The sequence below is a fragment of the Excalfactoria chinensis genome, chromosome 1, assembly GCF_039878825.1.
Source record: "Excalfactoria chinensis isolate bCotChi1 chromosome 1, bCotChi1.hap2, whole genome shotgun sequence".
Lineage (NCBI taxonomy): Eukaryota > Metazoa > Chordata > Aves > Galliformes > Phasianidae > Excalfactoria > Excalfactoria chinensis.
Window position 1 is genome coordinate 157,394,525 of NC_092825.1, and position 14,010 is coordinate 157,408,534.

Sequence of the window (14,010 nt, forward strand, 5' to 3'; positions counted from 1 at the left end):
CGGGTGATGCTGGCAGAGGGCTCAGCACAAGGCACATTAGCAGCTGTTTGTGTTCCAGTGCATTTTCTGCTATCTGTATCAGCCTTGAATAAATACGTTTCAGAGATGAGACTTCATTAAGAAAGCATAGGGGTCACATGGGGGTGTGGCAATGCCATCTCTTCAGGGAAGAGTTACCAGTTGAATGTTATCTGCTATGGTATCTCTTTAGATTTCTTCCCAAAGGAGTGAATTTCCTATTCAGATTATTGAGGAGGCAGGGAAGAACAGAGAGAACTGCAAACAGTGACAACTAAATCACCAGTGGATCACTCTTATCTGCCTTTATATTGACCAAGGTGTCAAAAATACTACTTGGTAAGTCAGCTAGTTATGGGGTTACAGTGGAAAGTATTGGTTATTGAATGTTGGAGTATATTGATGACTGCAAAATTGAATCAGCTCATAACTATGGACTTAAAGTTCAATATACACTGCTGTGCAGTTATTACATGCCAAGAGCACTGATACTTACTGTGATTGGAGACAGGCCCACAAGCGCTATTAATTCCTGCTGGCTTATTTCCACCTAGGTACCCAAGTAAATAAAGTGGCAAGCATAATGTGATTTTTGCCTAGATTATTTATAACTAGAGAGAGAGTATGTGCTGGGGCTGTTTAGTCTGGGAAAGAGGAGGCTGAGGGGAGACTCTATTGCTCTCTTATGGAATTTGAAAGGTGCTTACAGTGAGAGGGGGGCTGGTCTCTTCTCACTGGTGACAGGATGAGGGGAAATGGCCTCAGGTTGCAGCAGGGTAAGTTTAGGTTGGATGTCAGGAAAAATTTTTCTACAGAAAGGGTTGTTAAGCACTGGAATAGGCTCCCCAGGGAGGTGGTTGAGTCACCATCCTTGGATGCGTTTAAAAACCGTTTGGATGTGGTGCTCAGGGACGTGATTTAGCATAGGGTTGTTAGGTTAGTATGGTCAGGTTGTGGTTGGACTTGATGGTCTTTAAGATCTTTACCCAGCTTAGCAATTCTGTGATTCAGTGACATATGGTCATTGAAAAGTTCTTTGACTTTTAAAAGCAGAAGAATTAGGAAGTTGACAGAGGTTGTAATAAATGCAAAAAGAACCATGGAAGTAGGTATATGGGATGGGGCTCTTGGTACAAAATTGACAGATTTAGTGGTTCAAGATTATTAGTTTGCTTGTGTTTTAAGGATAGAGATGGTATGGACTATGCCTGTTATTCTTTCTGATCTTGGTTAGTTATTCTAGTTGAATTCTTTGTTTATTTCAGGATTTTCTTTCTTGGAACTTCATTCCCTGGTTGTGTCTCTGTTGATTCCTGCTTGGATTAGATAGATGAAGTTATATCTCCTGTCTAATAGCTACATAATTAACTCATTTTTTAAGGGTGTGCAAAATAGAGTAAGTAACCTTTCATAGTACAGAGCAGCTTTGTGTTGGTAAAATGCCACTGTTAAGTTTTTCTGGGTTTACGAGTGGTTGTAGGGGGAGTATGTGAATAATGTGAGTAAGGTTGATTAACCCCTGGCATCTGTGCGAGACGTACAGGCAGAAAAGGAAGTAATTAAGTGAGAAATCTTTGCTTTCTCTGTTGCTGTAAATTAGCATCAGATAGCATGACCGTATATTTGTCTACACGCCTTTGATATGCCGAAAGATCAAATAACTTGTCTTAATTTCCTTGTTTGCAGGAAAATCTGTTACAGAATGTGACACAGTTCAGGTGTAAAGATGAATTACATATAAACGTATCTGACAGACTAAAATACAGATATGAAAAATAACCATCTTTGTAGTGTGGGCAGGTGAATTCCTTCTCAGAAATCAGTTATGTTCTAGCTTCTACAAAGTGGAAAATATGAGATAACCCTTCTTTGAATAGTCACCAAGGCAGATAATGCAGAGCATAAATGGTATCCTCTCTTTGCAGCTTGAGGAAAAATTGTAATGGGCTTTACAACTGAGTATGAAATGAAAAACTATGGCATTGTGTTCAGCTTGTTCTTTCTGGTCGCATTCTGTTTGTAGGCTGGAGAGTTTGTAGACCGCTAGGTTGGATCTATGCTGTGTATGAGTGCACCGTTGGGAATTCCCTGGTGGAAAGTGTTAGTTTCCAAAGGAAACAACCTGAAGTAAAGAGATCTCTACAGCTGAGACAAGAACTGCCTAACCGAAGGCAGCAGAGTAAATCCTTGCAGGGATCCACCACTGTCTCTAGGATAGAATGTAATGCGTGTTTTTACTTGATCTTCCCCTCTTCCCCGCAGTAAGTGACTTGTCTGAAATGGATTGTGTGTTTGCATACACAGTTTACTGCTTTTGAACTTTTCTTTTGAACTTGGTGAAAGCTGTGGTCATTGTTCTTTTGGGAAAGAGCTTCTTAATTTCATGTGAGTGTTATTCGTGTGAGAAGACTGTAAGTACCTGAAAGTACTGTCCACAAACCAACTTACTTTGAAGGTTGAAATCAACAAAGAGTAAGTTTCTAGCTTATGAACTGAGAGAATATTTCCCATTACTGCTACAGTTTGAGAAGACCCTTGAAGTTTTAGCCCAATTGGTGCTAATTAGAACAAAACTGCAATTGATTGATGCTTCTCAGGTCTGGTTGTTAAGGAGTGTGAAAGTTAATGGCTTATATTTTCTCTCTGGTGAGGAAGGCATGGGAGAGGGAAGAGTGCTTCACGGTCTGCGAACAGAGTTTTCTATCACACGTTATTAAAGACTCTGGTGATGGAAGGTGTTTGCTTTCCAGTATTTCTTTTCTATCTCAAGATGGCAGGCGTTTGGCTTCCAAGTCTCTTAATACCTCCATGGTGTTCTGCAGGAAGAATTGCAGTGGTTTTCAGTGTGTTTTTAGGGAGCAATTTCCTTTGTCTCTGAGGAATTGGAGCGTGCCGGAGTTAACCATGAGAACGTGTTTCTATGTAACCATTACTGAGTCGACACTTCCCTTATTCTCTCTGCTTTTCTTGCTCACCCTTGAGGTTTGCTCAGCTTTAGCTTTAGGAAGAGATGGCTTATGACTTTGGGTTGTTTCAGGATAGTTGGAGCCCTACTTGAGAATAAATGTGGATTGCACATAGTTTACACAAGCAATGAATGCACTTTATTGGGAGGTTACGTTGCGCTGTGGAAAAGTAATCCACATATTCTCTAATGGAGCGGCAGAAGAAATTCAGCAGAACAAGTGAAGGTCTCTGGGGAGGAGAGAGGTTGTATGCAAGGTTTTTGTCAAGTGTATCATTCAGTTTCTCATGCTACTCCTGGCTTACCAAGGCCTAGTACTGCTTTGGCTGTAACTGCAGACAGATCAGAGAGGTTTTTGTGTTGGGCATAGAACAGCCTGCCCAGGGCAGTGGGCATGGCTCCAAGCTGCTGGAGTCCTAGGAGCACCTGTACAACGCTCTCAGACACAGAGTCAGATTATTGGGCGGCCCTGTGTGGAGCCAGGAGTGGGACCCAGTGATCTGTATGGATTTCTTCCTGCTCGGGGTGCCTTGCTATTTCTGTGCTTTCCATTCCTTACAGGTGGTCTGGGTAGCGCTGCTGCAGGGTTGGCTGGGTCTGTGAGGGCGGGACTCCCTCTTGCGGTAACATCTCAGCCAGGCTCCGCTCTGTGCTTCTCTCAATGTTGCTTTCCTTCAGGCTCCTGTTGCTTCAACATCTGAAATCCTGAATTTAGGCTCTTTCTGGTAACTGCGGTCAACGTGTGACTGCAATGGCAATTGACAGTAATACATGGAGTTCCTGGAGCTCCACAAAGTAATGCTTAGGTTTTGTATGTGAAACAGCAGTGTTGCTTCATAATCTGTTCAGAGTAATTTTCAGTGTGTTTTTCATGCACTGCTGTGGAAACCAAACTGTTTTGACTCTAAGGGGCATTCTTTGTCTTCTGTTATTTTTCATCTGTCTGTAAATAACTTGAATTCTCTCCCTATTTAAGAAATTCCACTTGCCCATTGTGTCTCAGTTATTATGACCAAGCCAGAATGTATTGGACACAAGATTCGGTGGAGGTCTGTGCACTCACTTTGTTGTGTGTATAGCATCTTTGGTTGTAGAAGTGGCTGACACCAGTATGAGCTGGTGCATCTCCAGGGCAGTACTCAGTGACACTGCTAGCTAGGGATGGGGAGTTGTGGGGGTAAGATGTGCTGTTCTGCTCAATAACGCCAAGTTTTAGGGTGTATCTCAGAAGTCTGCAACATCTTATAGTCATGCTGCAATGTTTTCCCAGCTAATATGTGGCATTTGTCTACAAGATAATGCGTTATCCTACCACTTAGGTGGAAAATAGGCTAATAACAGATCATTTGCCTTTGCCACAGCAAGTATGGGTGGGATGCAGAGTTGCTGAAGGCCTAAAGTGCATTTAAGTACTTATTTCAGCTGTCTGAGATGCAGAACCATCAGTTTGTGCCTTTAATTATCAGTGATGGTACCGTTAGCTCATATGGAAATGTAGGCCTCCTAGAAGACAGCTGAAAACATGGGAATGGTAAAAATAGTAAAGCTCCATACGCTTCTATTGTGTGTTATATATGTCTTTTTAAAATGTGTTTCCCAGTGTTCTTACCTGCATAACTTTCCTCTGAAGTTTGCCTACAAGGTGCTCAACAAATCAGTTGCAAAGGTTGTATTCGGCAGTGGGGTTTCACTGGGGCTCCAAGAACTGCGAGGTTATGTCCTGAGTGTGGGCTCTGCCATCTCTGCTTTGATGACAGCCTGGAGCCCTGTGCTCAGTCCCCCAAAATGGCTTGGAGCCAGCTCTGAGTTGCTCCTTGCTGGCCTCAAATTTTGCTTTTCATTGTTCACTCCCAACTGAGGAAGTGCTCGTTTCGTGTAGTTCCTGTCCAGCTTCCAACATAGTAACATTTCTTTGTACAAAAGCAGTGTCGTTGCTCCAAAATTGGACTGATTCTTTTAAAGATCAAGAATCCGTCTGATAGTTTTCTAAACTGACTTGCTTATTTGTGTGTGTGTGTGTGTTCCATTCCTTTACTTTGGAGTTTTAACAAACTTGTTCTTGGCAGGAAGAGATGAAATAAAGCCAAAAGGTGTTTGAAATAAAATAGTGAATGGTGTATTCCATGTAAAACACACAAAGCTTGCTGTGGTGCCCTCCCCACTGCTGGGCTACTTGTCTATGTTTGTGTTGCCTGTTCCATAAGGGAATAACAGGAAATAGTCACCTCGAGTTAAACCCGTGTGTAGTTTTAATGACCATTCATGTACCACAATGGATGAATTACTCTGTGGATTAGAAACTATAATCAGCTTAGTTTTGACTGATTCCTTTAAAGTCTACCAAATCCTACCTGTGTCCATTCCTTTCTATTTCTGTAGCAAAAGCAAGTCTGTACGATAACGGCGTTATTTTTAGTTGCCTTGAGGTGTTGTTTTTTTGAATTAATGAAGCAAGGGAGTCGTGCAGCTTTGTGATTTGGGAAATATGGAGCTGGAAAATAAGATACTATAGAAAAGTGGAAGTTTGCCAACTACTAATGTATCTTAAAAATATTTTTAATAGCTGCTGAAAAATAGTTTCTGCATTCTTCTCTTTCCTGAAGTAATGAACCTAATAAAACATTGTTGAAGACTTTCTGAAAATGTTTTGAATTGTGACAGAATCACAGACTGGCCTGGGTTGAAAAGGACCACAATGATCATCCACTTTCAACCCCCCCTGCTATGTGCAGTGTTGCCAACCACCAGACCAGGCTGCCCAGAGCCACATCCATCCTGGCTTTGAATGCCTCCAGGGATGGGGCATCCACAACCTCCTTGGGCAATGTGTTCCAGTGCATCACAACCCTCTGAGTGAAAAGCTTCCTCCTAATCTCTAACATAATCCTCCCCTGTCTCACTTTAAAACCATTCTCCCTTGTCCTGTCTCTGTCCAAAAGAGACAAAAGTACCTTGGTACAAGTAACATCAAACTAATAATGCATCTTTCAGAGGTTTATGTAAATACTTACATATGTTAATAAGATACATTATCGAGTTCATTTGCAGAATGTTTCCCTTACTTTCAGTCTTTAAAATGTACTTTGCTTTGTGGAATTTTCAGAGGTACCTAGAAGCTTTCAGGCTTTCTTCTCACCTGCATCATGTACAGAGGCTCTTTTCTGATTGAATAAAGTCAACTGAGTATTAAATAAGAGTATTTAATAAGACAGATAGCTTTTCCACAGGTTCAGAGTAATAAATGTTAGAAAGGACCTCTGGAAATCAGAGAATCCAGCCCCCTGTTAATGCACATTTCCTACAGTATGTTCCACAGGAAATCACGCAGGCAGGTTTTGCATATCTCTGGAGGAGACTCCACAACCTCTCTGCCTTACTCAGCAGATAAGTTTTATTTTCTTATTATTATTTAGGAAGCAACAATAGATACAATAGTGTTGAAATGAACCAAAACCTGTGATAACTGGACAATAATAAATAATTGACTTCCTTTGTTGTAAGTTAATTGAATTCCTTTGCTGTATACACATAGTGTCCAACAAACCAATGTCCTGAGGGATAACAGGAAGGAGTTCGTCTGCTATAATCTGTGCGTATTTTGTTTTGTCCTTCTTCAGATTAACAGTCTTGAAGCCCTTGAGGACAAAGGATAGCAATAAGAACGATCCGTAAAATACAAAAATAGTAATAAAATTGATAATAAATAATTTTACTATGTTCCTTAATGTTTTTCAGAGGAACGGGGTCAATCTAGTTGCTCTTCCATTTCTTGGAAGTCTGATTTCTTTCTGGGCCAAGGGGAAAGTCAAGTCAGCAGTCTGTTTTATTTGATGTGAAGGGAAATGAGAACAGAATTGAAGCTATGGCCTGCGTGGTAGGCTGCAGCTTTGGTAGCATGAAGAGAAGTAACACTGATGTGTTCCCAGTCTTAGATGTGTGTATCACTTTTGGAGGATCAGAGTAAAGGTGAGAGGCTACTCCTCACATACCACTCAGGTCCCTGGAGGTACTCTCCAAACTAGGGCTGAGTTTCAATTTGCTCTACTGAATCACCCTGCTCCATCCCTGCTATGGGATGAAATGATAGCGATGGTTTGGGGATGTCACTACAGAAAGTGTGGTTTAAAAAGGGGGAAGGTTTTCTTTGAGACTGGATTGTAAAATAGGAAGATCCATTTGCGCGATTCTTAGTCATAACACGTCAGTCTTCTGTTGCTAGCTATATTTATTATCAGACATCATGGCAGCAGGGTAGGGAACCTGCACTGGATTTTTTTGGAATGCCATGTTACTCACATGGGAAACAGAAAACAGGAGGGGGTTAAGCACTGAAACTATGGATCATTGAAGAGCTTTCTTCCACTTTAAAGAAAGAATGGCATTTACAAAGTTCCTATCTCTTGGTTTGATTGCAGAAGTGAAGGAAAGTAGAAATAGAGGTAATGCTGCATCTAACCACCGTCCGAGTCTCCTAAGACAAAGCAGAACATTTCAAGCATTACTGTTGAAAAGTAACCTACAGGTGAATAATTTTGACTGAGGTGCCAAATTCAACCATGTTACCATTTGAGTTAGTGGGACAGCTCTCCCTTTATGCACTTGTTGGCCATTGCTGTTATCTTGGTCAAGTTTGAGTAGTGAGACTGGATTATTGTTGGAAGTGAAGTAAAGTGGAGGCTGGCAAGGAGAATGGAGAGTGATGAATTGCAGCTTGTGTTGCAGGAAACAGGAACAACACCAGAAGTTATAAAACTTTCCTAGTGGCAATAGTTTGGAGCTGAAGCTGTACCTCTGTACAGCAAACTGAGCCGACGTGGCAAAATGAAGAAGATTTTCAAGCTTCTGCCAGTTTGTTCACGGAAGCAAAATTATTTTTATGGTCCTGAAAAGATGAGATGCTCTAGGAATGTGTCTGCTAAACTTTGGATCCTTTACCTTCTTGCAGTTAAAGAAAGTAAGCTTCAAAACAAGCTCTGACAGAGCAGGGAAGGAGCTTTGAGCTAGTGGCAGCAAAGATGTGAGGGAATCATCACGATCTATTTTCCTTGTATCCTTCCAATCGAACATCATAGAATCACAAGGTTGGAAAGGACCTATAAGATCATTTAGTCCAACTGTCCTTCCTTTACCATACCTACAGAAAACCCCTAAACCATATCTCCTTTTGTTGTTGTTTGTTTGTTTGTTTGTTTTTGATCAGGCATATTACTGTTCCTTCCACTTAAGAGATGAGCATTTTCCAGATCACATTCTGATTGTATGAGTAGATGGCTATTTTGCGGTTTCTAATGGTAGAAAATGGTTGTTCTTGCACATATCTATTTGTGTATCAGTCTTGAGACATAGTATATGAGCTTTGAAGTCTTTACTGGATTGTGGTTTCAAGTATTTTCTCAGCACATTGAATCCTGCAAATAATTGCATTTTATTAGACCAAATAAAATTTACTTGAATGTTTGCCCTTTTATATGCAGTCTGTTCCATTTCAAAGTTCTAAAGGTTATGGCTAGTTTTATTTTGCATAATGAAACATTGGCTTTATTTGTTGTCTGGCTTTAGGATTATATTTATTTCCTCATTTTAGTAGAGAAGCATAATTTTTCAAAGTATATACTTCTGATGGTTAAAAAATACATACTTTCTCTTTTCAGATCTATCAAAGAACAGATTGACAGAGATTCCTACGGAGTTGTGCCATTTTGTGTCGTTGGAAACACTAAATCTATACCACAATTGTATTAAAATTATACCAGATGCCATAGTGAACTTACAGATGCTAACTTACTTAAATTTGAGGTAAGTTTGTTTCCCACATTTTCTTTTTAATTGCAAATGCGTCAAGAGTTTTTGTCTGCACTTTGTGTTCTTGGAACAGTTGACTACATTTTTCTTTTTATTGCAAACCGTAATGCAAAAAAGTCATTGCTTGTAGTTGTCGCTCTCTACACGAAGATGTTGCAAAGGCTAAAATGAAAACATTCATTATTTAAGGACAGATGAAGTAACATGCACCCTTTTCTTGTTCTTTGAATGAATTTGAGAATGTTAATTAAAACAGCATGGTTGGATTCTTTTCATTCACACTTGATAATAAATTTTGTGAAGTTAGGTGTGTTTATTGTAGGGACAGAGGACCGATATGTTCCTCAAGGGGTATGGACAGGAACAGTGTGATTTTTATCACTAATGTCCTCCTCTTATGACTGATTTGTAGTTGCTGTCTTTTTTAGGAAGAAGTGACAAAGAATTAGACACCTCTGTCTCTCTTCCAGGAAAACTGTGCATGAATACTAAACAATACTGAGAATGTGTGGTAGTTAAAGAGCAACTGAATTGTGTTTTTGCTTTTGAGAGAGGATATATGTCAGCAAATTTTCATCTGGGTCAAGGCATGGAGGTTTACTTGCAGTTGAGTATATGTAGAAGCTGTAATAGTGAAGATATAATAGTATACTAGTTAAGAATGAGGTTCATGTGCCATGAAAAGCTAATTTTAAAAACGGAAACAGAATGTATCCTGAGTACCTGCACACATTTGAGGAGTAGGACTTGTAAATTTGAAGTAGTGTTACAGTTAGATGTGCATGAAGAAATTAGGACTGGGTGAAATAAAATTTGCATAGAACATTTTCATAAATTTAGGAATTAGAATGAATTATCTCAGTGTAGCGATGGAATCTGAGTCATTGCAAACCCAGGATACTCAAAAGTTGCTAACAGATATCACATTCAACGATATATCACAATATATCAATGTCAGTACCACAAAAAAATGGAAAATTTACAAGTTTTACTAATTAAAGATGTTTCCCTCCACTTAAAATCTCCTGAAATAGTTTTCACTTGAATATGACCTTCCTCAGTACAACTACCTTTTACTCTATCTTGTAGGTCCTTTCCAACCCTGTGATTCTATGATAGCTTTAAGGGTGACTGGAGAATGTGCTCTCTACTGTCTGTCTTATTTCATCATTTTATGATACATTAAGCAACAGAAACAATTGCTTGTGATTTGCAGCGACAGTTCTGGGCTATTATGTAGTAATTGTGGATAATTCTGAAGAAGATTGAACAAGATTGCTAACGCTTCCCATTGTTTTTGATGAACAACTACTTCAGGGCATTTCTTTGGTCCTTGAACATCAGCATTACAGAACTAGCACTTATTTTTTTATAGAATCATTAAGTTTGGAAAAACCTCTAAGATCATTTAGTTCAACCATCTACCTACCACCAGTGTTGCCAACTAAACCATGTTCTTTAGTACCACACTTACACTTTTTAACACCTTCCTCAACAGTGACTCAATCACCTCCCTGAACTGCTTGTTTCAGGGTACCACCACTCTTTTGGAGAAGTTTATTCTAATATCCAGCATGAACCTCCCCTGGTGCAATTTAATGCTGTTGCCTCTCAGTTCTAATGTTAGTTACCCCAGGAAAAGAGGTCAACCCCACCACGCCACCACCTCCTTTCCTGGTAGCAGTAGAGGGATCTCCCATGATCATCCTCCTCATCTCCAGACTGAACCATCTCAGTTCCCTTGGCCTCTCCTCATAGCACTTACACTCCGGACCCTTCACAGCGCTGTTGCCTTCTATGCACATGCTCCAGGGCCATGATGTCTTTCTTGTAATGGGGGGTGCAAAAGTGAACACAGTACTCAAGATACAGCCTCACCAGAGCTGAGTACAGGGGGATGATCACTTCCCTGCTCCTGCTGGCTGCACTATTTCTGATATAAGCAAGGATGCCATTGTCCTTCTTGGCCACCTGGGCACACTGCTGGCTCACATTCAGTCAAGTGTTAAACAACACCTGCAGATCCTTTTGCTCCACACAGTCTTCCAGCCACTCTGCCACAAGTCTGTAGCTTTGCATGGAATTGTGATCACCAGCACTTGGTCTTGTTGAACCTTCATCCCATTGGCCTCAGCCCAGTGATCCAGCATATCCAGATCCCTCTGTACAGCCTTCCTATCCTCAGGCGATTAACCCTTCCTCCCAACCTGGTGTCATCTTGCAAACTTACTGAGGGTGCACTCAATCCTCTCATCCAGTTTATCAATGAAGATACTAAACAGGATGGGCCCCAAGAGCAGCCTGTGGGGAAATACCACTCATGATTGGTCACCAGATGGATTTAACTCCATTCACCACCACTCTTTGGGACCAGCCCTTCAGCCAATTTATCCAGCAAAGAGTATACCTGTCCAAGCTATGAGTTTCCAGCTTCTCCAGGAGAATGCTGTGGGAGGCAGCATCAAAGGCTTTGCTCAAGTCTAGGTTGACTGCATCAGTAGCCTTTCCCTCATCCACCAGGCGGTCACTCAGTCACAAAAGGAGATGAGGCTGGTCAAGCAGGATCTACCTTTCGTGAGTCCATGCTGTCTGGGCCAGATCCCCTGGCTATCCTACACATACAGTGTGATCACACTCAAAGTGATCTGTTCTATAACATTCCCTGGCACTAAGGTCAGGCTGACAGACCTGTAGTTCCCTGGATCCTCCTTACGACCTTTCTTGTAGGTGGGAGTCACATTGACATGCCTCCAATCTTCTGGGACTTCTCTGTTTGACCACAAACACTAATAGATGATGGAAAGTAGCTTGGCAATCACCTCCGCCAACTCTCAGCACTTTCAAGTGGACCCCAGTTTTCCAATTTTTTCCTTATTAAAACTCTCCATGTTATAATTGCACTTTAATGAAGCCTAACATATAATATATGTTGATTTACAGCTTCTATGTGAAGGGAAAATAAAAGTGGTCTATGAGAAAGGGAGTTATGATTTAAATGAATTAGTTATAGCATATATTAATAAAATTAGTACTTTTGTATATAGATACTGGAAAGTATCAGTCTTTGTATGTAAATATAACTAATACTTCTGCTCAATACAGTGTGTTTCTTATGTGTCTTCCATGTCCTTTTCTTTGAAAGGAGTGAATCATCATTTTTCAGAACATATTCAGTTAAATCACGTGTAATTCACTCTAGTCCAAATCATAGAATAGATTAATTCTTAATTTCCTTTGAAGATATAGGAATGGAATAGTCTAATTCTACAGTATATATTGATTGCTGGTTTTTTTGTTTGTTTGTATTTCAGCTACTTCTGGGTAGTAGGAGGATTCTCATTTTTTTCTATCTTTGAATTTGTTATTAAATACTCGTTTGTCTCCTAGCCTGTGTAACAGGGATGGTGGTGATTGTTTATTTCATGAAGCAGTTTGAGATTACTTGAAACATGCATATGCAGCTTTGAGTGCACCATTTGATTTGAATGTTTTGAGATTTTATATGTAATTTCCTTTTATTTGTCATGTCCCGTGAGGTGTTCAAGGCCAGATTGGATGGGGCCCTGGGTAGCCTGGTCTACTATTACATGTGGATGTTGGTGGCCCTGTCTGTGGCGGGGGGGTTGGAGCTTGATGATCCTTGAAGTTCCTTCCAACCCAAGCCATTCTATGATATGTGGAACAGGCTGTCACTCACCAAGTCAGGCTGCACAGGGCCCCATCCAACCTGGCCTTGAATACCTCCAGGGATGAGGCATCCACAGCTTCTCTAGGCAGCCTGTGCCTCACCACCCTCACAGTGAAGAGTTTCTTCCTTATATCTAAGTCTTTGCTTGTTCAGTTTACAACTTACTCCTTGTCCTGTTCTCTGATAAAAGAGTTCATCCCCAGGTTTCCTGCAGGTCCCTTTCAAATACTGGAGGGCCATAGTAAAGTCTCTCCAGAGCCTTACTTTCTCTAGACAAAATAACTTTTCAGCCTTAAAGTGAAAGCCTTAAATTTCATTGAAGATGCGAATATCAAGAATTCTGTTTATTCGTATTTCCCTCAATTGCTCAGATGAGATGCATATCACATTCTTGTGTAGTTCTAGGTAACCTGTAACATCTGAATCTCCTCTAGCTTGAGTGTAAACATCAGGAAGCAGACAAACAAATCTGTAGATTTTAAGGTTTTAAGCAGTTGACAGCATCCCCAGAGTTCTTCCTGCAAGTCTTGATAAGCCTTGCACATTATAAAGAAAAAAAAAATAGGTTTCAGATGTGGAGCTATACAATTAGGATATATCCTGCTGTACCCCAGTACGCAGTTTTGTAGCACACCACTTGACTTTTAGAACTTATACGTAATTTCTTTTTATTTCACCTGAATGTTGACTTTTACTCAGGGCTATATTTATAATCTGTTTTTACAGGTCAGTCACACATAGTTGGTTTTTGGAGTCATACAGTCATACTGAAGATAACTAAAATGGCCCATTGTTTTCTTATAGGTTAATACATATTAAATAAAAGGTTGCTTTCTATAAAAATTGTCAAGTTTTCTTGGAAGGATGATAGCTGATGAATTACTCTTTTGCATATAATAAAGTTTCTTCTTGTGTTTTATGAGTTAATCTCCAGAAATCAACATTTATTATTACTTGGCATTTGTCATCTTTATGTTCAGGCTTCCTGAGTAACTCTTACTAGAATGAGAACTAAGGTCTCCGGGTAGTTTATTTCCCCAAGTTTTTCTTTTACTTGTGATTCCTTATCATTGAAATCCTCTACTCTTTATTTTTTTTCCCAAAAATAAGCTGGAATGCCTTAAATTGGAGTTGCTGAAAAATGTTTTAGTTATTTTAGAAAAAAAGTAAGGCACAGAAATAAAATGCCTCACTAGAAGCCTTGTAGAGAATGAAGCACTGTTTCCAATTTGTTTTTTGCTATGGGTACCTGAATTAATAGATCTCACTTAGCTTTTATTTCTAACAAGGATCTTCTTATTCTGTGCTTGAATAAATTGCTGTGGAAACCCCGGAGGAAAGAAAGTCTCAGAAGTATCCTATAATGTATGTTCGAATCCCATATGACAGTAGAACTGTTTGCCATTACAATGAGTTGGATTAACCCACTGAAAAGTGTAATAGTTTTGAGAATTCAGAAGACATAATAGATAAAGAAAAATCTCTGATGTTTGTCTAATCGCTTGAAGGGTCCTCCTCTCTTGGAATCTTAGTCAAA

At 40.0% G+C, this 14,010-nt stretch overlaps 1 protein-coding gene across 11 annotated transcripts in view; it reads left to right on the forward strand.

The window, feature by feature from the left end:
- Positions 1–14,010, forward strand: part of LRCH1 (leucine rich repeats and calponin homology domain containing 1) — a 113,306-nt gene that overhangs the window by 42,749 nt on the left and 56,547 nt on the right. For all 11 annotated transcript variants that reach the window (XR_011905978.1, XR_011905982.1, XR_011905976.1 and 8 more), the window contains exon 2: positions 8,635–8,779. Coding sequence is in view for 6 of the 11 variants with exons in the window: in XM_072359309.1 (XP_072215410.1) it covers positions 8,635–8,779 (145 nt within the window). In the remaining 5 variants the exon portion in view is untranslated. The remainder of the gene's footprint in view (positions 1–8,634; positions 8,780–14,010) is intronic.